The sequence below is a fragment of the Cetorhinus maximus genome, chromosome 23 (genome assembly GCF_964194155.1).
Source record: "Cetorhinus maximus chromosome 23, sCetMax3.hap1.1, whole genome shotgun sequence".
NCBI classification, from domain to species: Eukaryota; Metazoa; Chordata; class Chondrichthyes; order Lamniformes; family Cetorhinidae; genus Cetorhinus; species Cetorhinus maximus.
In genome coordinates, this window is record NC_135901.1 from 27,114,465 (window position 1) to 27,137,055 (window position 22,591).

At 47.3% G+C, this 22,591-nt stretch overlaps 4 protein-coding genes and 1 pseudogene across 6 annotated transcripts in view; 1 reads left to right on the forward strand and 4 right to left on the reverse strand.

Annotated features, from left to right (window-relative positions):
• The window catches only part of LOC144697423 (uncharacterized), a 512,621-nt gene that overhangs the window by 369,374 nt on the left and 120,656 nt on the right, over positions 1–22,591 (reverse strand). The window lies entirely within an intron of this gene.
• LOC144697125 (uncharacterized) overlaps positions 1–22,591 on the reverse strand; it is a 195,062-nt gene that overhangs the window by 86,239 nt on the left and 86,232 nt on the right. The window lies entirely within an intron of this gene.
• The window catches only part of LOC144697419 (uncharacterized), a 172,942-nt gene that overhangs the window by 53,480 nt on the left and 96,871 nt on the right, over positions 1–22,591 (reverse strand). The gene's annotated exons all lie outside the window — the stretch shown is intronic.
• The window catches only part of LOC144697925 (uncharacterized), a 203,828-nt gene continuing 182,271 nt past the window's right edge, over positions 1,035–22,591 (reverse strand). Inside the window, exons 3-4 of the mRNA XM_078569887.1 lie at positions 14,172–14,967; positions 1,035–1,409 (exon numbers count right to left, since the gene is read on the reverse strand). Coding sequence (XP_078426013.1) covers positions 1,035–1,409; positions 14,172–14,967 — 1,171 coding nt within the window. The remainder of the gene's footprint in view (positions 1,410–14,171; positions 14,968–22,591) is intronic.
• LOC144697012 (uncharacterized) lies at positions 4,781–8,839 on the forward strand (annotated as a pseudogene). The gene is made up of 2 exons (XR_013580291.1): positions 4,781–4,806; positions 5,523–8,839. The product of XR_013580291.1 is annotated as an uncharacterized LOC144697012 (transcript).

Below are 22,591 nucleotides of genomic sequence, written 5' to 3' on the forward strand. Positions count from 1 at the left end.
CACCCACATTGCTGCATGGTGAACCATGCAGACTTGTCACCTCTAGCTGTTCCCTCCCTCTCTCCATCCTGGCAGACTGATCTGTCTGTGAAATTCAGGGATATCTTTGAAAACCTTCCAATCCAATTGTAAAATGGCTTCCTAGACACCCTTTCCCTCTCAAAGCCAATTTCCATGGCAACGGGAATCACATGGACCTTGTATCTAGGTAGACATGTCAATTAGCTATCCTTTAGACTCCCAACTTCATTCTATCTTGAAACTAAATAGACAATCAAAGCATAACCGTTTACAAAATCTGAAATTTTCAACATCTTCCTGGGATTTTGGAGACTCACAGTCCATCCACTGTCAGCAGAGATACTTTTGCCATTTTCTACAGGTGTGACCACCCTGCACCTTCTTTCCAGTAAAATAACATGGGGCTCCCTTTCATCTTTAACAGTCAAGACACCCGGGTTTGATATCAGCGGAGTTCAGAACAGGTTACATCACCCCCCTTCATTCCTCCATTTTACCCTAAAGTGAAAACACAGTCTCAAAACAGAACAATCATATAAAACCTCATGTTTGTAACACAACACTTCAACATTTGTCAATAAATATATGTTATTTATACTGGAGTTTTTATTATTAGATTTCGTAGTTGGAGGCAAAGGGTGAGGGCTTTTCAAGGGTAACTTTCCCTTCCTAACTTTGTATTGTCTATAGTGTCAGCCGTGGCTCAGTGGGTGGCACTCTCACCTCTGGGCCAGAAGGTTGTGGGTTCAAATCCCAGTTCAAGGAACCCAAGCACAAAAATCAAAACCAATTTTCCAAATGCCAGCACCAAGGCAGCTCTGCACTGTTGGAGGTGCTGTCTTATAGATGAGTTGTTAAACAAAGGGCCCATCTGCCCTCTCAGGGGGATATAAAAAGTGACACAGCCACAATTTCTGCCCCTCCCTCCTTGCCAACTGTAACGATCAACATGCATCAGTCCTGTCCTGGATGTGATTAACAGCAGCAATAACAGCAGAATTGAACCCCTGGAATCACGTGTGAACTCGCTGGTGTCTCAGCAGATTGGATATCTGAGTGAATCCCTTTCCACACTGAGAGCAGGTGAATGGCCTCTCTCTGGTGTGAACTCGCTGGTGTCTCTGCAGGGTGGTTAACTGAGTGAATCCCTTCCCACATTCAGAGCAGGTGAATGGTCTTTCCCCAGTGTGAATTCGCTGGTGTGTCAGCAGATGGAATAAATCTATGAATTCCTTCCCACACTGAGAGCAGATGTATGGCCTCTCTCCGATGTGAATTCGCTGGTGTGTTCGCAGGTGGGATGACAGACTGAATCCCTTCCCACACTCAGAGCAGGTGTATGACCTCTCCCTGCTGTGAACTCGCTGGTGTGTAAGGAGGTTAGATGACTGAGTGAATCCCTTCCCACAAACAGAGCAGGTGAATGACCTCTCTTCAGTGTGAACGCGCTGGTGTGTCAAGAGGTTGGATGATTGAGTGAATCCCTTCCCACAAACAGAGCAGGTGAATGGCCTCTCCCCAGTGTGAACTCGCTGGTGTTTCAGCAGGTTTGATGACTGCGTGAATCCCCTCCCACACACAAAACAGGTGATCGGCCTCTCCCCACTGTGAATTCTTTGGTGATTCTGCTGGGTGGCTAAGTCACTAAATCCCTTCCCAAACTCAGAGCTGATGAATAGCCTCTCCACAGCATGAACTCGCTGATGTGCCTGCAGAAGGGATGAACCACTGAATCCCTTCTCACACACAGGGCAAGTCAACGGCCTCTCCCCGGTGTGAACACGTTGATGAATTTGCAGCTCAGATGGGAACCGGAATCCTTTCTCACAGTTCCCACATTTCCATGGTTTCTCCATGGTGTGCGTGTCCTTGTCCCTCTTCAGGTTCAATGATCAGTTGAAGCCTCGTCCATACATAGGACACGTGTACGGACTCTCCCCGCTATCAATGGTGTGATGTTTTTTTCAGGCTGTGTAACTGGCTAAAGCTCTTTCCACAGTCAATGCACTGGAACACTCTCACTCGGGTGTGTCTGCCTAGGTATTTTTCCAGTCACACTGATGTTTAAAATCTTTTGAAGTAGACAGAACAGATAAAGATTCTTCCTTCTAGATTCAGAGGCCAATAATATTTAGGTCCCAATGAATCGAGTGACTCTGTAAGATCTTCATCTGATGTTTGGTTTGAGATTTCTGTCTGTAAATCTTCCCCTGTGAAAGGAATTTACAAAAGTCAGCACTGTCAGTACAGGATAGAAATTCAGAACTATTCTAGTTTCTATGGAATATTCTTTCCTCTCTTGTTACCCAAAAGCTGTAAATCTCCATCCCACACACTCTCCCTCCATTCTCACTCTCCTGTATCTAATATACACCCTTTCAACTGCTGAAGATGCTAATCAATGCTGATCGACAGATCATGCTCACCATTTCCTGTCCTGGACACACAGACCTGAAAATCTTCATGCAGGTTGCTAGCCCTATATCTGTCTATATTACTGGAAAAAATTGTGTGCAATATACAGTCATGTTAGACTTGATTAGTGATATGGTGATGGGGGAAGTGAGGAAGAATTTTATTCAGGCAGTGAGTGGACACGACTTACAACAACACTGAAACAAATTCAGAACATACAATTCTAGTTGCTATGACCCCTGTGACTGGAAATATATAAAATGGATGTTAGGTTGCGTCAGTACAAAATACACAAATAAGAATATGTATAAGAATATATTTTATCAGAGAACCATAAATAATATCTTTAATATGTACCAGAAAACAGCACGAGACATATCCTATCTTAATTTACTGTCCCCTTAAATGTCAGCCATCTCCTGGGGAAATCACCCTTTAATTGTGAACATTAGGAAAGAGGCCATCCTTTTAGCCAGACAAATAAATGTGTCAAGCTGAGGGAGCAAAGGATGTCAATGTCTTTAAGGGAGAGAGAGAGAGGCCTGGGCAAACCTTTCCAGAGTCTGCAACTTCCCTGTATTCACTTCCTTTCCCTTCAATTCCTGCAAGTCAACAATTTCCCCCCAGGATGAGAAAAGAAATGGAAAGGGGGAGAAAAGAAAGTGTTTTACTCACAGATGTTGGACACAGGAGGAAGTTTTAGTCTGTGTGAAGCTCGGTCTTCATTCACACAAAATCCGCGCTCTTATTGGCTGGAGGACCAGAGTCCATCCGGTCCTCCAACTGTTCCCATTGGTCAGTCCCTTAGTATGATGATCAGGGGAGCGGGCTCTCCCCCGCACATGCGCACTTTCCCCTCTCCGGAATTCTCCGAGCGGCTTCTCGCTCTCCTCTTCTCGGTCTCCTCTACATTGGAGAGACCAAACACAAACTGGGTGAACGCTTTGCAGAACACCTGCGGTCTGTCCGCAAGAAAGACCCAAACCTCCCTGTCACTTGCCATTTTAACACTCCACCCTGCTCTCTTGCCCACATGTCTGTCCTTGGCTTGCTGCATTGTTCCAGTGAAGCCCAACGCAAACTGGAGGAACATCACCTCATCTTCCGACTAGGCACTTTACAGCCTTCCGGGCTGAATATTGAATTCAACAACTTTAGATCTTAAACTCCCTCCACCATCCCCACCCCCATTTCCGTTTCTTCCCCCTCCCTTTTGTTTTTTCCAATAATTTATATAGATTTTTCTTTACCCACCTATTTCCATTATTTTTAAATCTATAACTATAATACCCTGTCAGTCTTTCCACCCCACCCCCACTAGAGCTGTACTTTGAGTGTCCTGCCATCCATTCTTAATTAGCACATTCTCTTAGATAATCTCACCACCTTTAACACCTCCCTGTTCCTTTGTCTGTAACATCTTTTGATTATCTGCTCTTATCACTGCTTGCTTGTCCCTACAACCACCGCCCCCCAACTTCTCTCCCCCCCCCCCCCCCACCGACCTTAAACCAGCTTATATTTCACCCCACTCCTAACTTCACTCAGTTCTGCTGAAGGGTCATGAGGACTTGAAACATCAACTCTTTTCTTCTCCGCCGATGCTGCCAGACCTGCTGAGTTTTTCCAGGTAATTCTGTTTTTGTTTTGGATTTCCAGCATCCGCAGTAGTTTTTTGTTTTTATTCTCGCTCTGGCTGGAGCCGTCAGTCGGTTGCCTGGAAACCTTGGCTCGAGGAGTTGGAGGGGGAACAATGGGTGGGGGCGGGGCTCCCGTGTCCGCACGCCTGGTCTGCAGACTGGATCCCGAGGACGTCACCGCAAAGCAGAGTGATTCCTATTGGCTGTTTCAGGCAGAGTTCCATTGTGGACGTCACATTTCGGAAGTTGGACAGTTGGACAATGAGCTTCAGACTAAAACTTCCTCCTCTGTGCAACGTCTGTGAGGAAATTAATGTTTCCCTCTTTCCATTTCTTTTCTCATTCTGGGGACAAATTGTTGACTTGCAGGAACTGAAGGGAAAGGAATTAAATCCAGGGAGGGTGCAGACTCTGGAAAGGTTGGCCTAGGGCTCTCTCTCTCTCGCTCCATCAGCTTGACACATATATTTGTCTGGCTAAAAGGATGGTCTCTTTCCTAATGTTCACAATTAAAGGGGTCGTTTCCCCAGGAGATGGCTGACATTTAAGGGGACAATTTCAGGGTGTTTAACTGTCCTGTATTTTAAGGGATTGCTCCTTATTTTACCTTTTGTCCCGTATTTTTAGGACAGCCGGTGGGAAACTGATCGCTGGGTGAGTTTGTGTGATTCGAGTGGGACTGCAAGTCAGTGAGTTGGCCAACAGATGTTGTGACTGAACAAGATGAGTTGTAAGTTTTGGTTGATTTTAAACCCCACTGCCCCTCCCACTATTATTGTCTCAAGACCCTTCTCCCCACCCCCCTCCTTGAAACCAAAACCCCCTCTTGGTCACCAGCTTCCCACCATCCCCCCGGCCGCACCACCCATGCTTCCAGCCCAATGGCTGAAGTGTCCTATATTTTATTTTGGAAGCATTGTGCCCCTCTGGACAATATAATAATGGAGGACATAGATATGTCCAATGTTGTGATAGGGGACTCTTTAGATATATTATTTATAGTTCTGTAATTAAGTCAATTTATTATCCTTTCCAGTCTTGTAATATAGGACTGTAGCTGCATTATGTATTTGCAATCATAGAGTCAGTACGGCACAGAAGGAGCCCGACAACTCGAGTCCATGCGATTCTCTGTCGAGCAATCCAGTCAGTCCCATTCCCCCTCTATCTCCCCATTCCTCTGCAAGTTTATTTCCTTCAAGTGTCCATCCGATTTCATTTTTAAATTATTGATCATCTCTGCATCCACCATTCCTGTAGGCAGTGGGTTTCAGATCATCACCATTTGCTCCTGAAATAAAGTTCCTCCCCACAGCCCCATGTATCTCTAATCATGTGATAGAGTTCTGTGTATTACACACATTTTTAGTGCAGTAACGTTGGGTGTATATTATAGCAGAGTGAGAATGGAGGCAGAAATTTGTCTCTTGTGAACACCTTTTACAGGATATTAGAAGAGGAGGATTTCCGGACAGAAATCTCAAACCAAACGTCAAGATCTGACAGTCGTTCAATTCATCGCGACCTGAATATCATCAGCCTTTGAATCTAGAAGGAGAAATGCTTGTCTGTTCTGTCTGCTTCAAAAGATTTTAAACATCAGTGTGACTGGAAAAGCACCGAGACACACACCCGCAATTGAGAGTGTTCCAGTGCACTGACTGGGGAAAGAGCTTTAACCAGTTACACAGCCTGAAAGAACATCACACCATTCACAGTGAGGACGTACATTATACATGTCCTGTCTGAGGACAAGGCTTCAACTGATCATCGGATCTGGAGAGACACAAGGGCACGCGCACCATGGAGAAACCGTGGAAATGTGGGTCTGTGGGAAAGGATTCAGATCCCCATCTGAGCTGGAAGCTCATCAACGTAGTCATACTGGGGAGAGGCCATTCATCTGCTCTGTGTGTGGGAAGGGATTCGCTCATTCGTCCAACCTGCTGACTCACCAGCGAGTTCACACTGGGGAGAGGCCGTTCACCTGCTCTGTGTGTGGGAATGGGTTCAGTCAATTATCCAGCCTGCAGTCACACCAGCGAATTCACACTGGGGAGAGGCCATTTATCTGTTCTGAATGTGGGAAGGAATTCAGTAATTTATCCGATCTACATAAATACAAGCGCGTTCACACTGGGGAGAGGCTGTTCACCCGCTCTGAATGTGGGAAGTGATTTATTGATTCATCCAACCTGCTGTGACACCAGTGAGTTCACACCGGGGAGAGACGGTTCACCTGCTCTGAGTGTGGGAAGGCATTTATTGATTCATCCACCCTACTGACACACCAGCGAGTTCACACTGGGGAGACACCATTCACCTGTTGCGAGTGTGGGAAGGCATTCAGTAATTCATCCGACCTGCATAAACACAAGCGAGTTCATACCGGGGAGAGACCGTTCACCTGCTCCGATTGTGGGAAGGGATTCAGACATTCATCCAGCCTGCAGAAACACAAGCGGGTTCACACTGGGGAGAGGCCGTTCACCTGCTCTGAGTGTGGGAAGGGATTCAGTCGGTTATCCAGCCTGCAGATACACCGGCGAATTCACACTGGAGAGAGGCCGTTCGCCTGTTCTGAGTGTGGGAAAGGATTCAGTAATTCATCCGACCTGCAGAAACACAAACGTGTTCACACTGGGGAGAGGCCATGCACCTGCTCTCAATGTGAAAAGGGATTCAGTAATTCATCCGACCTGTATAAACATCAGCAAGTTCACACTGGGGAGAGGCCGTTCACCTGCTCTGAATGTGGGAAAGGATTCAGTAATTCATCTGACCTGCATAAACACCAGTGACTTCACATTGCCAGGAGGCCGTTCACCTGCTCTGAGTGTGGGAAGGGATTCACTCAGTCATCCCACCTGTCGAGGCACCAGATAGTTCACAAGTGATTACAGGAGTTGGATTCTGCTGTTATTGCTGCTGTTAATCACATCCAGGACTGAACCATGTTCATTCTGACAGTTGGTGAAGTGGGAGGGTCAGGGGTTTCTTTCTGCTGGACTGGCCAGTCTCACAACTTTGCTTCCAGTGGCTGATGCTCTTTGAGCCTGGGAGTGCACATTTCCACTGAAATTATCCACAAAAGCTGATGTAGTACATTTATTTTATCCTGGATAGTAAATAGCGATTGTTCCTACCAGTACAGGTAGATCTAAAATAAATACAGAAAGTGTTGGAAAAACTCAGCAGGTCTGGCAGCATCTTTGGTGAGAGAAACAGAGTTAACGTTTCAAGTCCAATATGACTCTTCCTCAGAACTTCAGAGATGGAGAAATGTGATGAGTTTGATGCTGTTGAGAAAGGGGGAGGGTCCGGTAGAACAAAAGGGAAAGTCAGGGATTGGTTAGAGGGCAGGCGAGATTAGATAACAAAAATATCATGGAACAAAAGACAAAGGGAGTGATAATGGTTGTAGTAAAGAAGCAAAGCATTGGTCCAGAGTAAGTGTTAATGGTAGAATAAAGGACAGCTCTGTCTGAAAGCAAAAACATGAAAACAAGATGCAGACTGGCACTTGGCCAAAAAAAAATCAAAACAGAGGACAGAGTTGATGGTCTGAAGTTGTTAAACTCAATGTTGAGTCCAGAAGGCTGTAAAGTGCCTCATCGGAGGATGAGGTGCTGTTCGTCCAGCTTGTGTTGGGCTTCTCGGGAACATTGCAGCAGGCCGAGGACAGAAATGTGAGCACGAGAGCAAGGTGATGAATTAAAATGGCAGCAACTGGAAGGTCAGGGTCATGCTTGTGGACTGAGCGGAGGTGTTCCACAAAGAGGGCAGCGAACAGGGGACAGATAAATTAAAGAGAAACCATTTGGGTCCAGAACATTGTGCACATCCTTTTACTCTGGTTGTCTTTGATCCTCAAGTAATTTTCTGTTTGTCTTTTAACCATGTTCTGTTTCATTACAAACTTTTATCAGTAAAATTATTTGATTTTTCTGGATTTTTCATGATTAAATTTCTGCACTCTAGGGAAAGTGAGTGAGAGGGGTTGGCAGGCTCTTTAACAGAAAGTGAGTCAATAGTATCTTTCAAATGAGTAGATACTTGAAGAGGAAGAATTTGCAGGGCTGTGGGGAAAGAGCAGAGCAGTTGGATGAATCAGAGAGTCCTTTCAAAGAGATGGCAGGGGCATGATGGGCGAATGGACTCCTGCAGCCTGTGAATCTGAGCTTCCTGCTTTTGTGCTGGTTAAGAGGAACAGATTTCATTTCAGCCTCTTCCTTATATCTGTATTTAAAGAGACGGGTTTCTGTTCAGCTCTGAGTGACCAATATAACAATGTCTCCACTCCTCTATATCTAAACATCGAACAAAGCCTTGCATGGCTGATTATAGTCAACAGCCTTCCTGTAGCTCTCACTGGACGCAGCAAGAAAGCGTCCCATTGTTCTACTTCATGGAACATTGTACGAAAATAGTTAAATCCAATAAAATTAACCCAGTAACAACAATGATCAATGGTCTAATGACAACAAGCCTCATTCGAGATGTGCTAATGCTGATTTAAGGATTAAAAGTGGGTTTCGAGAACCATCTTGGGTTTGCGAGTTGGTCTTTAGCTGTCGATGTACTGAGTGACCCCTGGGGCAGGATTGTGGGAAATCTCTGTTGGTTCAGGAACCTGAGGAAGATTCACACTTCTACCTGGAGTGATCACCCAATTGAGGTGGGGAAAGCTGCTCGTTTATTTCAAAATTATGCCTTTTTCTTTAAATAAACATTGATATTGTTTGTTATTTCAGAGTCCTATCTTGCCTGATGGTTAAGTCTTTTTCAAATTAAAGCATTTGAGAGGGTCAATTTGAAATTTAGGGGTTTAATTAGGGACCGAGTAATTAGGCGCCTGCATCCAATTTTATTTACATACCCCTTTAACACTGAGAGAAGGTGCAAGAAAGATTCACAGGGATGATACCAGAACTGAGAGTGTTTAAGTTACAGGATAGATTGAACAGGCTGGGAATATTTTCTCTGGAAACGAGAAAGCTGAGGGCTGACCTGATAGAGGACTTTAAGATTATGACAGGGGGGCGACAGGGTTGATGTCATCAAGTCATCACTGTCAGTACATGATAGAAATTCAGAACTCAGAATTCCAGTTCTCATGAAACATGTTTCTCCCTCTCAAACTATAACTGTCCTCCACATATTCCCTCCTCCCTGTTGATTGTAACCCTAATTCATCCGATTATCCTCCTCCTGCCTTTCCCCCAATTCTCCTCCCCTGAAGGTGCTGACTCTCTGGTTCAGTTTCACACTCACCTATTGCCCTCCCCAATGTGTCACCCAGGTGTCTGAATCTTGACACCTAAAGTTAACAAACTGTCCAACAGGAGATTCACTTTGCATTGGTGGGCTGGGCTGGGCTATGCTGTGAGAATGAGACAGTTGATCAGACTGTTTATGATAGGGGTCTTGGAGTTGGGGGCAGTGGGGGAGTTCAAGTAACACAGCAACTTGTATTTATACAGCACCTTTAACATAATATAACATCCCGCGGAGTTTCACAGGATCAGGGTGAAACAAAATTTTACACAAGTTTTGATGAAAGTGTTCAAGAGCATGATTTTTAAAATTCATTCACAGCATATGGGCTTCGCTCGCTAGACCAGCATTTATTGCCCATCCCTAGTTGCCTATAAGAAGGTGGTGGTAAGCTGCCTTCTTGAACCGCTGCAGTCCATGTGGTGTAGGTACACCCACAGTGCTGTTAGGGAGTTCCAGGATTTTCACCCAACGACAGTGAAGGAACTGCGATATATTTCCAAGTCAGGATGGTGAGTGACTTGGAGCGGAATTTCCAGGTGGTACTGTTCCCATCTATCTGCTGCCCTTGTCCTTCTAGATAGTAGTGGCTGTGGGTTTGGAAGGTGCTGTCGAAGGAACCTTGGTGAATTCCTGCAGTGCATCTTGTAGATGGTACACCCTGCTGCTACTGTGCGTTCGGTGGTAGAGGGAGTGAATGTTTGTGTATGGGGTGCCAATCAAGTGGGCTGCATTGTCCTAGACGGTGTCAAGCTTCTTGAGTGTTGTGGGAGTTGTGCTCATCCAGGCGAGAAGGGAGTATTCCATCACACTCCTGACTTGTGCCTTGTAGATGGTGGACACGCTTTGGGGAGTCAGGAAGTGAGTTACTCGTCGCAGGATTCCCAGCCTCTGACCTGTTCTTGTAGCCACAGTAGTTATGTGGCTGGTCCAGATCAGTTTCTGGTCAATGATAACCCCCAGTATGTTGATAGTGGGGGTTTCAGTGATGGTAATGCCATTGAATGTCAAGATGCTATGGTTGGGATTCTCTCTTGTTGGAGATGGTCATTGCCTGACACTTGTGTGGCATGAATGTTACTTGCCACTTGTCAGCCCAAGCCTGGATATTGTCCAGGTCTTGCTGCATTTGGAAATGGACTGCTTCAGCATCTGAGGAGTCATGAATGGTGCTGAACATTGTGCAATCATCAGCGAACATCCCCACTTCTGATCCAATGATTGAAGGAAAGTCATTGATGAAATAGCTGAAGATGGTTGGGCTGAGGACACCACCTGAGGAACTCCTGCAGTGATGTCCTGGAACTGAGATGATTGACCTCCAACAACCACAACCATCTTCCTTTGTGTTAGGTATGACTCCAACCAGCGAAGAGTTTTCCCCCTGATCCCCATTAACTCCAGTTTTGCTAGGGCTCCTTGATGCCACACTCAGTCAAATGCTGCCTTGATGTCAAGGGCAGTCACTCTCACCTCACCTCGGGAGTTCAGCTCTTTTGTCCGTGTTTGAACCAAGGCTATGATGAGGTCAGGAGCTGAGTGGCCCTGGCGGAACCCAAACTGGGTGTCAGTGTGCAGGTTATTGCTAAGCAAGTGCTGCTTGATAGCACTGTTGATGACCCCTTCCATTACTTTACTGATGATGGACTGTAGACTGATGGGGCGGTAATAGGCAGGGTTGGATTTGTCCTGCTTTTTGTTTACAGGACATACCTGGGCAATGTTCCACATAGCCAGGTAGATACAAGTGTTGTAGCTGTACTGGAACAGCTTGGCTAGGGGCGTGGCAAGTTCTGGAGCACAAGTCTTCAGTACTATTGCCGGAATATTGTCAGGGCCCATAGCCTTTGCAGTATCCAGTGCCTTCAGCCATTTCTTGATATCACCTGGAATGAATCGAATTGGCTGAAGACTGGCATCTGTGATGCTGGGGACCTCCGGAGGAGGCCGAGATGGATCATCCACTCAGCGCTTCTAGCTGAAGATTGTAGCAAATGCTTCAGCCTTATCTTTTGCACTGCTGTCCTGGGCACTCCCATCATTGAGGATGGGGATAATTGTGGAGCAACCTCCTCCAGTGAGTTGTTTAATTGTCCACCACCATTCACAACTGGATGTGACAGGACTGCAGAGCTTACATCTGACCCATTGGTTGTGGGATCGCTTAGCTCTATCTATCAGTTGCTGCTTATGCTGTTTGGCACACAAGTAGTCCTGTGTTGCAGCTTCACCAGATGGACACCTCATTTTTAGGTATGCCTGGTGCTCCTGCACTCTTCATTGAATCAGGATTGGTCTCCTGGCTTGATGGTAATGGGAGAGTGGGGGATATGCTGGGCCATGAGGTTACAGATTGTGGTTGATTACAATTCTGCTGCTGCTGATGGCCCACAGCACCTCATGGATGCCCTTCCTTGAGTTGCTACATCTGTTTGAAATCTATCCCATTTAGCACAGTGGTGGCACCACACATGATGGAGTGTATCCTCAATGTGAAGACAGGAGTTGGTGGTCTCTCCGACCGATACTGCCATGGACAGATGTATCTGTGACTGTTAGATTGAGGATGAGGTCAAATATGTTTTTCCCTCTCGTTGGTTTCCTCACCACCTGCCGCAGACCCAGTCGGGCAACTATGTCATTTAGGACTCAGCCAGCTCGGTCAGTATTGGAGCTACCGAGCCACTCTTGGTGATGAACATTGAAGTCCCCCACCCAGAGTACATTCTGCGCCCTTTGCACCCTCAGTCCTTCCCCCCCAAGTGGTGTAAAACATGGAGAAGCACTGATACATCAGCTGAGGGAGGGCGGTACGGGGCAATCAGCGGGAGGTTTCCTTGCCCATGTTTGACCTGATGCCATGAGACTTCATGGGGTCCGGATTCGATTCATGAGGACTCCCAGGGCAACTCCCTCCTGACTGTATATCACTGTGCCATCCACCTCTGCTGGGCCTGTCCTGCCGGAGGGACAGGACATACCCAGGGATGGTGATGGTGGTGTCTGGGACATTATCTGTAAGGTATGATTCCGTGAGGATGACTATGTCAGGCTGTTACTTCACTAGTCTGTGGGACAGCTCTCCCAATTTTGGCTCTAGCCCCCAGATGTAAGGAGGACTTTGCAGGGTCGACGGGGCTGGGTTTGCCGTTGTCGTTTACAGTGCCTCGGTCGATGCCGGGTGGTCCGTCCGGTTTCATTCCTTTTCATTGACTTTTTAGTGATTTGATACAACTGAGTGACTCGTGAGGCCAGAGTCAACCGCATCACTGCAGATCTGGAGTTACATGTAGGCCAGACCAGGTAAGGACGGCAGATTTCCTTCCCTGAAGGACACTAATGAACCAGATGGGTTTTTACAACAATTGACAACGGTTTGTTTCATGGTTCAGATTTTGATTGAATTCAAATTTCACCGTCTGCTGTGTCCGGATACGAACCTAGATCCCCTGAGCATTAGCCTGAGTCCTTGGATTCCCAGCCCAGTGACAATACCACTCGCCACCGCCTCCTCCTATTTATATAGCTAATCCAGTTCAGTTTTGGTCAATGATGACCCACAGGATGTTAACAGGGAAGCTCAAAACTTCTGCTCCTCTTTGTGAAGACCTGGCAGTGCTTGGTACCGGAGAAAATGGTGTTTCCATAAATCCCACTGCTGGTCTCTCTGTGGCTCCTCGAGGCAGGGACTGCTCACCAGGTACAGTCATCGTTACCTCTCACCAGAGTCTCCTTCAAGACAGGGACAAGGACTGCTCACCAGGTACAGTCATCGTTAACTCTCTCCAGCGCCTCCTTCAGGACAGGGAAAGGGACTGCTCACCAGGTACGGTCATCGTTACCTCTCTCCAGCGCCTCCTTAGGGACAGGGACTGCTCACCAGGTACAGTCATCGTTACCTCTCTCCAGCGCCTCCTTCAGGGCAGGGACTGCTCACCAGGTACAGTCATCGTTACCTCTCTCCAGTGCCTCCTTCAGGACAGGGACAGCTCAGCAGGTACGGTCATCGTTACCTCTCTCCAGCGCCTCCTTCAGGGCAGGGACAGGGACTGCTCACCAGGTACAGTCATCGTTACCTCTCTCCAGCGCCTCCTTCAGGGCAGGGACAGGGACTGCTCACCAGGTATAGTCATCGTTACCTCTCTCCAGCGCCTCCTTCAGGTCAGGGACAGGAACTGCTCACCAGGTACGGTCACCGTTACCTCTCCAGCGCCTCCTTCAGGACAGGGAAAGGGACTGCTCACCAGGTACAGTCACCGTTACCTCTCTCCAGCGCCTCCTTCAGGGCAGGGACAGGGACTGCTCACCAGGTACGGTCATCGTTACCTCTCTCCAGAGCCTCCTTTTCTGCCGGTTTTTTATGAGCTGCTTTCAGAGGTTTCTTCACTCTGTGGTTCCTTCGAAAACACTGATCTGTTTTTTACATCGATGTCTCACTTGCTGCCATCATGTTCGGAGATGTGTCCTTCTATCTTGGATTCTAGGCTTGGGACGTGATTAGCAGACAGACTGTAGACACACTCTGGTATCTGCTAAATACTTGTTTATTAGTACTACATCCAAACAGGTTACAGAGAAGGCAGGTGATTCCGAGGCACGATTCCAACTTCTCTCTCTCACTCTGAGAGAGAGAGAGTCTAACGCGTGACTGACTGACGTCAGTGGTACATCATTAACTATGTCATCCATTAGCATATCCCATCTGTTAACCCTTTCTACTACAGTTCGATCATGGATGTGATGAACAGCAGCAAGAACAGCAGAATCAAATTCCTGTAATCACTTGTGAACCCACTGGTGCCTCAGCAAGTTGGATACCTGAGTGAAGCCCTTCCCACACTCGGAGCAGGTGAACGGCCTCTCCCCGGTGTGAACTCGCTGGTGTGTCAGAAGGTGGGAAGAATCACTGAATCGCTTCCCACACTCGGAGCAGATGAAGGGCCTCTCCCCAGTGTGAACTCGTCGGTGTTTCTGCAGTGCAGATGAATCAGTGAATCCCTTCCCACATTCAGAGCAGGTGAAGGGCCTCTCCCCGGTGTGAACTCGTCGGTGTGTCAGCAGTTGGGATGACTGACTGAATCCCTTCCCACACGCGGAGCAGGTGAATGGTCTCTTCCCAGTGTGAACTCGCTGGTGTATCAGCAGGTAGGATGAATCAGTGAATCCCTTCCCACACTCAGAGCAGGTGAACGGTCTCTCCCCAGTGTGAACTCGCTGGTGTGTCAACAGTTGGGATGACCGAGTGAAACCCTTCCCACACTCAGAGCAGGTGAACGGCCTCTCCCCGGTGTGAGCTCGCCTGTGTGTCAGAAGGTGGGATGACTGACTGAATTCCTGCCCACACTCAGAGCAGGTGAACGGCCTCTCCCCGGTGTGAACTCGCTGGTGTGTCTGCAGGCTGGATAACTGAGTGAATCCCTTCCCACAATCACAGCAGGTGAACGGCCTCTCCCCAATGTGAATTCTCCGGTGTCTCAGCAGAGTAGATGAACGGCTGAATCCCTTCCCACATTCACTGCAGTTGAATGGCCTTTCTCCAGTGTGAACTCGCTGGTGCATCAGCAGGTTGGATGAATCGCTGAATTTCTTCCCACACTCAGAGCAGGTGAATGGCCTCTCCCCGGTGTGACTGCGTCGATGAGTTTCCAGTGCAGATGGGGTATGGAATCCCTTCCCACAGTCCCCACATTTCCACAGTTTCTCCATGGTGCGGGTGTCCTTGTGTCTCTCCAGCTTCAAGGATCAGTTGAAGCCTCATCCACAGACAGTCTCTCCCCACTGTGAATGGTGCGATGGCTTTTTCAGTCTGTGTTACTGGTTAAAGCTCTTTCCACAGTCAGAGCACAGGAACACTCTCACTCGGGTATGTGGGTCTCGGTGCTTTTCCAGTCCCAGTGATGTTAAAGCCTTTTAAGCAGACAGAACAGACAAACACTTCTCCTTCCACATTCAAAGGCTGATGATATTCAGGTTCTAATAAATCAAGCGACTCTGTCAGATCTTGACATGACGATTGCTTTGAGATTTCTGTTGCAAATCCTCCCTTTCTAATATCCTGTAAAAGGAGTTTACAAAATTCATCACTGTCAGTACAGGATAGAAATTCAGAACAGACAATTCTAGTTTCTGTGGATCATTCTTTCCTCTTTTACCCCAACAGTCATCCCAGACACTCTTCCTCCATTCTCACTCTACTGGGCCTAACATTCACCCTCCCAGTTCTCCTGAAGGTGCTGATTCATGCTGATGTACAGATCCATACATACAAACGCACAAACATACGAATTAGGAGCAGGAGTTGGCCACTTGCCCCCTCAAGCTTGCTCCACATTCAATAAGATCATGATTGATCTGAATGCAATCTCAACCTCACATTACTGCCCACCCCCAAAAACCTTTCACCCCCTTATTAATCAAGAATCTATCTAGCTGTGCCTTAAAAATGTTCAAAGACTCTGCTTCCACCGCCTTTTGAGGAAGAGGGCTCCAAAGGCTCACCAACCTCTGAGAGAAAAATTTCTCCTCAGCTCTGTCTGAAATGAGCAACCCCTTATTTTTAAAGTGACCCCTAATACTAGATTCTCCCACAAGAGGAAACATCGTCTCCACATCCACCCTGCCAAGACCCTTCAGGATTTTAAAGGTTTCAATTAAGTCGCCTCTTACTCTTCTAAATTCCAGTGGATACAAGCCTAACCTGTCCAGCCTTTCCTCGTAAGACAACCCACCCATTATTGGTATTAGTCCCGTAAACTTTCTCTGAATTGCTTCTAACGCGTTTGCATCTTTCTTTAAATAAGGAGACCATCACTGTACACAGTACTCCAGATGTGTTCTCACCAGTGCCCTGTACAACTGAAGCATAACCTTCCTACTTTTGTATTCAATTCCCCTCACAATAAATGATAACATTCTATTAGCTTTCCTAATTACTTGCTGTACCTGCATATTACCTTTAGTGATTCATGCACTAGAACACCCAGATCCCTCTGAATTTCAGAGCTCTGCAATTTCTCAACATTTAGATAATATGCTCCTTTTTCATTCTTCCTGCCAAAATGAACGATTTCACATTTGTCCACATTATACTCCATTTAACTGCCCACTCACTTGACCCACATATGTCACTTTGTAGCCTCCTTACATCCTCTCTACAATTTACTTTCCTACCTATTTTTGTGTCATCAGCAAATCTAGCCATCATTCCTTTGGTCCCTTTATCCAATTCATTTATATAAATTGTAAAAAGTTGAGGCCCCAGCACTGATCCCTGTGGCACACCACTCGTCACATCCTGCCAACCAGAAAAAATTGGTTGAACATGATTTCAATTTTACAAAACCATGTCGACTCTGCTTGATTGCCTTGAATTTTTCTAAGCGCCCTGCTATAACATCTTTAATAATAGCTTCTAACATTTTCCCTGTGACAGATATATAGTCACTGCTTCATGTCATGGACACAGAGACCTGAAAATCTTTATGCAGGCTGCTAGCCATATATATGAGTATGTACTGGACCACAAATGTGCGCAATATACACTATATTACTTGATCAGAGATACAGAGGGGATGCATGGAAGAACATTACTTAGGAGCGAGTTGTAATGACCTTAAACTCGCTGCCTGTAAGGGGGCTGGAAGGGGAGATGATCAATGATGTCAATACAAAATTGTATGGTCACTTGAAGGAAACAAACTTACAGGGGAAGGGGGCTGACTGGATTGTTATGCAGAGAGTCGGCCATGGACTCACATTGCTGAATGGACTCCTTCTGTGCTGTAATGACCCTATGACTGGAAATTTATAATGTAGAAACAATACTATATTAAAACACTAGAAATAATAATCAATTAAATATATTACAGACCCATAAATAATATATCTAATATGTATCAAATAACAACACTAGGCATATCTCTGTCCTGTATTAATTTACTGTCCCCTTAAATGTCATCCATCTCCTGGGGAAACCACCCCTTTAATTGTGAACATTAGGAAAGAGACCATCCTTTTAGCCAGACAAATAAATCTGTCAAGCTGAAGGAGCAAAGGATGTCAATGTCTTTAAGAGAGAGAGAGAGAGACCTGGGCCAACCTTTCCAGAGTCTGCACCCTCCCTGGATTCATTTCCTTTCCCTTCAGTTCCTGCAAGTCAACAATTTGCCCCCAGAATGAGAAAAGAAATGGAAAGGGGGAGAAAAGAAAGTGTTTAACTCACAGATGTTGGACACAGGAGGAAGTTTTAGTCTGTGTGAAGGTCAATCTTCATTCACACAAAGCCCGCGCTCTGATTGGCTGGAGGACAAGAGTCCTTCCGGTCCTCCAACGATTGGTTAATCCCTCGCCTGAAGACAATGGGGCACCGGAAGGGAAGAGGGGAGGTGGGCTCTCCCCCGCACATGCGCAGATTCCCCCTCCCTTGGACATGCGCAGTCCCGGGCCGCCCGCCCACGCGGCAGTTGGAGCGGTTTCCCCATCGCGGCGGATTGCGGGAGCTGCCGCCGCCATTACTCATCCAGAGCCCAGTCTCCAAACTCCTGAGACTGGGATGGAAAGTGGGGGTGGAGGGCGCAGTGACCCCGCCCTGACACAAAGTACATGTGGGTAGTCACTGGATTTGATTGTGACGTCCCCTTAGCAAAACAGTTTGTTAACTTCAGCTGTCGAGATTTCGACACTTGGGTGACATATTAGGGAGGGCAATTGGTGAGTGTGAAACTGAACCCGAGAGTCAGCACCTTCAGGGGAGGAGAATTGGGGGAAAAGCATGAGGGGGATAATAGGATGAATTATTGTTAAATTAAATAGGGAGGAGGGAGTGTGTGGGGGACAGAGATTTATAGCTCGAGAGGGGGTGGGATAGTGATCTTGTCAATGGGCTGGTATTCCAGAGACCCCGGGTAATTCTCTGGGGACCTGAGTTCGAATGTCACCACGGCAGCTGGCAAAATTTGAATTCAACAAATACCTGGAGTTTAAGGTTTGATGATGACAGTGAAACCATTGCCGATTGTTGCAAAAACCCTTCTGATCCCATAAGGAAATCTGCTGTCCTTACCCAGTCTGGCCTACATGTGACTCCAGGCCCACAGCAATGCGGTTGAGTCGTAAATGCCCTCTGAACAAGGGCAATTTGGTATGAGCCACCCACATCCCAGAAACGACTGAGAAAAAGGGAGTGGGATGTTCTATGACATAATCTTGAACAACTTTATCAATTTCTGTTTCAAAATGATCCTTGGGCCTTGACCTTGAACCCGCAATGGACTATGTCAGAGGTAAAGGCCATACTAGGCTCAATTACATTGAAAGTACAGCACAGAAACAGGACGTTTTGTTACATTGAAGGTGATATATTAATACAGGTTGTTGTTTTATTGAAGGCTGCCTCTTGAACTCCCTCACTGCACCCTAACTCCATGACCCCTGTGATGAACAGTCTGATCAACAATCTCATTCCCACAGCACAGCCCAGCCCAGCCCAGCCATTCTCAGTGAATCTCCTCTCCTCAGGCTCCCTTGTGACTCTGTCCCTGCTCTCTCACTGTGCTGAGCTCCGGTGTGAACAAAGCATTTTTGTCCTAAGATTTTCACTCTGAAAGGTTTAATGCACCAGGAGACGATGAATAGGCTGGGTCACTTCACTCTTGGAAAGACAAGGCTGAGGGCTAATGGAGGTTTTTATAATTCTGAAAGGTTTTGATAGACACAGAGAATGTTTCCACTTGTAGGAGGAAGAGCAAAACTAGAGGCCATCAACATAAGATAGTGATTGATAAATCTAATTGGGAATTCAGGAGAAACTTCTTTCCCAGGGAGTGGTGAGAATGTGGAACTCGCTACCACAGGGAGTGGTGGAGGTGAATAACATAGATACATTTAAGGAGAAGCTGGGTAAACACATCCGGGAGAAATGAACAGAAGGATTCGCTGAGAGTGAGATGAGAAAGAATGAGAGGAGGCTCAAGTGAAGTATAAACACTGGCATGGATTGGGTGGGCTGAATGGCCTGTTTTTGTGCTGAATATTCAATGTAATTGAACCTGGTATTGCCTTTAACTCTGACATAGTCAATTTCGGGTTAAGGAGAAACAGTTTAACTCACCGAAGAACATTTCAGCTCATTGTTTCCAGCTATTGTCCAATCACTGCCTCTTGTCAGCCAGGTGTCCGAGTGAGGAGCCAAGACATTCAATTCAACTGCAAACATCTCATGTGATTTGTTCCAATATAACTTTTAAGAGCAGATCTTTTGAAAATGGACGGAAACTATTTAAATTTACTGGGCCCCAGTCACTTCCTAAAACAATTATTATTTATCAGCCAGCCTTTTTCGTATTGGAGAGTCTGTTTCATCCAGCACAACGCAGCCCACTTTAATGGCAGCCCATCCGCCACCTTCAATACTCACTCCCTCCACCAGTGCCGTACATGTGGCTGCAGCGTGTACCATCTACAAGATGCACTGCATTGACTCACCGAAGCTCCTTCAACATCACCTTCCAAACCCACTACTTCTACCATCTCGAATAGCAACAGACACATGGGAACAGCATCAGTTGAGATTCCCCTCCGAGTGGCGCACCATCCTGACTTGGATCTCTATCGTTCAGGAAGAGAAGCGCGAGAGGAGCCGGCAGTTGAAGGGAAGCGCGAGAGGAGCCGGGAGTTGAAGGGAAGCGCGAGAGGAGCCGGGAGTTGAAGGGAAGCGCGAGAGGAGCCGGCAGTTGAAGGGAAGCGCGAGAGGAGCCGGCAGTTGAAGAGAAGCGCGAGAGGAGCCGGCAGTTGAAGGGAAGCGCGAGAGGAGCCGGCAATTGCAGGGAAGCGCGAGAGGAGTCGGGAGTTGAAGAGAAGCGAGAGGAGTCGGGAGTTGAAGAGAAGCGAGAGGAGCCGGCAGTTGAAGGGAAGCGCGAAAGGAGCCGGCAGTTGAAGGGAAGCGCGAGGGGAACCGGGAGTTGGAGAGAAGCGCGAGAGACACCGGCAGTTGAAGGGAAGCGCGAGAAGAGCCGGCAGTTGAAGAGAAGCGCGAGAGGAGCCGGGAGTTGGAGAGAAGCGCGAGAGACACCGGCAGTTGAAGAGAAGCGCGAGGGGAACCGGGAGTTGGAGAGAAGCGCGAGAGACACCGGCAGTTGAAGGGAAGCGCGAGAAGAGCCGGCAGTTGAAGAGAAGCGCGAGAGGAGCCGGCAGTTGCAGGGAAGCGCGAGAAGAGCCGGCAGTTGAAGAGAAGCGCGAGAGGAGCCGGCAGTTGCAGGGAAGCGCGAGAGGAATCGGGAGTTGGAGAGAAGCGCGAGAGACACCGGCAGTTGAAGGGAAGCGCGAAAGGAGCCGGCAGTTGAAGGGAAGCGCGACAGGAGTCGGGAGTTGAAGAGAAGCGCGAGGGGAACCGGGAGTTGAAGAGAAGCGCGAGAGGAGCCGGGAGTTGAAGGGAAGCGCGAGGAGAGCCGGCAATTGAAGAGAAGCGCGAGAGGAGCCGGGAGTTGAAGAGAAGCGCGAGAGGAGCCGGGAGTTGAAGAGAAGCGCGAGAGGAGCCGGGAGTTGAAGGGAAGCGCGAGAGGAGCCGGGAGTTGAAGAGAAGCGTGAGAGGAGCCGGCAGTTGAAGAGTCACCAGCTGCAGATCCTGGAAGCCCGGGTTTCGGAGTTGAAGCGGCGGCTGGGAACACTGGAGCATCCGCGAGGTGGAGAGTATCATGGATAGAAGGTATAGAGAGGGGAATGGCCTCTCAGGAGTAAGCAGCAACAGGCAAATTCGTTACACCAGAGTTCGCTCTGCTGCACGGGGAGGAGTAAAAAGTGTGGGAATGCAATAGTTATAGGGGATTCAGTTGTAAGGGGAATAGATAGGCGTTTCTGTGGCCACAAATGAAACTCCAGGATGATATGTTGCCTCCCTGATGCTAGGGTCAAGGATGTCTCAGAGCGGCGACAGGACATTCTGAAGGGGGAGAGTGAACAACCAGTGGTCGTGGTACACATTGCTACAAACGACAGAGGTAAAATTCTAGAGTCCATTATAAAAGATGTAATAGCTGCGCACGTGGAAAACAGTGGCAGAATCAGACAGAGTCAGCATGGATTTATGAGAGGGAAATTATGCTTGACAAATCTACTGGAATTTTTCAAGGATGTAACCAGTAGAGCTGATGAGGGGGAGCTAGTGGATGTGGTTTATTTAGACTTTCAGAAGGCTTGTGTAAAATTAAAGCGCATGGAATTGGGGGTAGTAGATTGAGATGGATAGAAAACTGGTTGGCAGACAGGAAACAAAGAGTAGGAATAAACTGGTCTTTTATGAATGGCAGGGAGTGACTAGTGAGGTACCGCAGGGATCGTGGCTGAGACCCCAGTTATTCACAATATATATTAATGATTTAGATGAGGGAATTAAATGTAATATCTCCAAATTTGCAGATGACACAAAGCTGGGTGGGAGGGTGAGCTGTGAGGAGGATGCAGAGATGCTTCAGTGTGATTTAGATAAGCTGAGTGAGGGGGCAAATGCATGGCAGATGCAATATAATGTGGATAAATGTGAGGTTATCCATTTTGGTAGCAAAAACAGGAAGGCAGACGATTATCTGAATGGCTCTAAATTGAAAGAGGGGAATGTGCAACGAGACCTGGGTGTCCTTGCACACCAGTCGTTGAAGGTAAGCATGCAGGTGCAGCAGGCGGTAAAGAAAGCAAATGGTGTGTTGGCCTTCATAGCCAGAGGATTCAAGTACAGGAACAGGGATGTCTTGCTGCAATTGTATAGGGCCTTGGTGAGACCACACCTGGAATATAGTGTGCGGTCTTGGTCTCCTTATCTGAGGAAGGATGTACTTGCTATAGAGGGAGTGCACTGAAGGTTTACCGAACTGATTCCTGGGATGGCGGGACTGACATATGAGGAAAGATTGAGCTGATTAGGACTATATTCTCTGGAGTTCAGAAGAATGAAGGGGGGATCTCATAGAAAGCTATTAAATTCTAACAGGACTAGACAGGGTAGATGCAGGAAGGATGTTCCTGATGGTGGGGGAGTCCAGAACCAGGGGTCACAGTCTGAGGATATGGGGTAGACCATTTAGGATTGAGATGAGGAGAAATTTCTTCACCCAGAGAGTGGTGAGCCTGTGGAATTCGTTACCACAGAAAGTAGTTGAGACCAAAACATTGTATGTTTTTAAGGAGTTAGATATAGCTCTTGGGGCGAAAGGGATCAAAGGGTCTGGGGAGAAAGCGGGAGCAGGCTA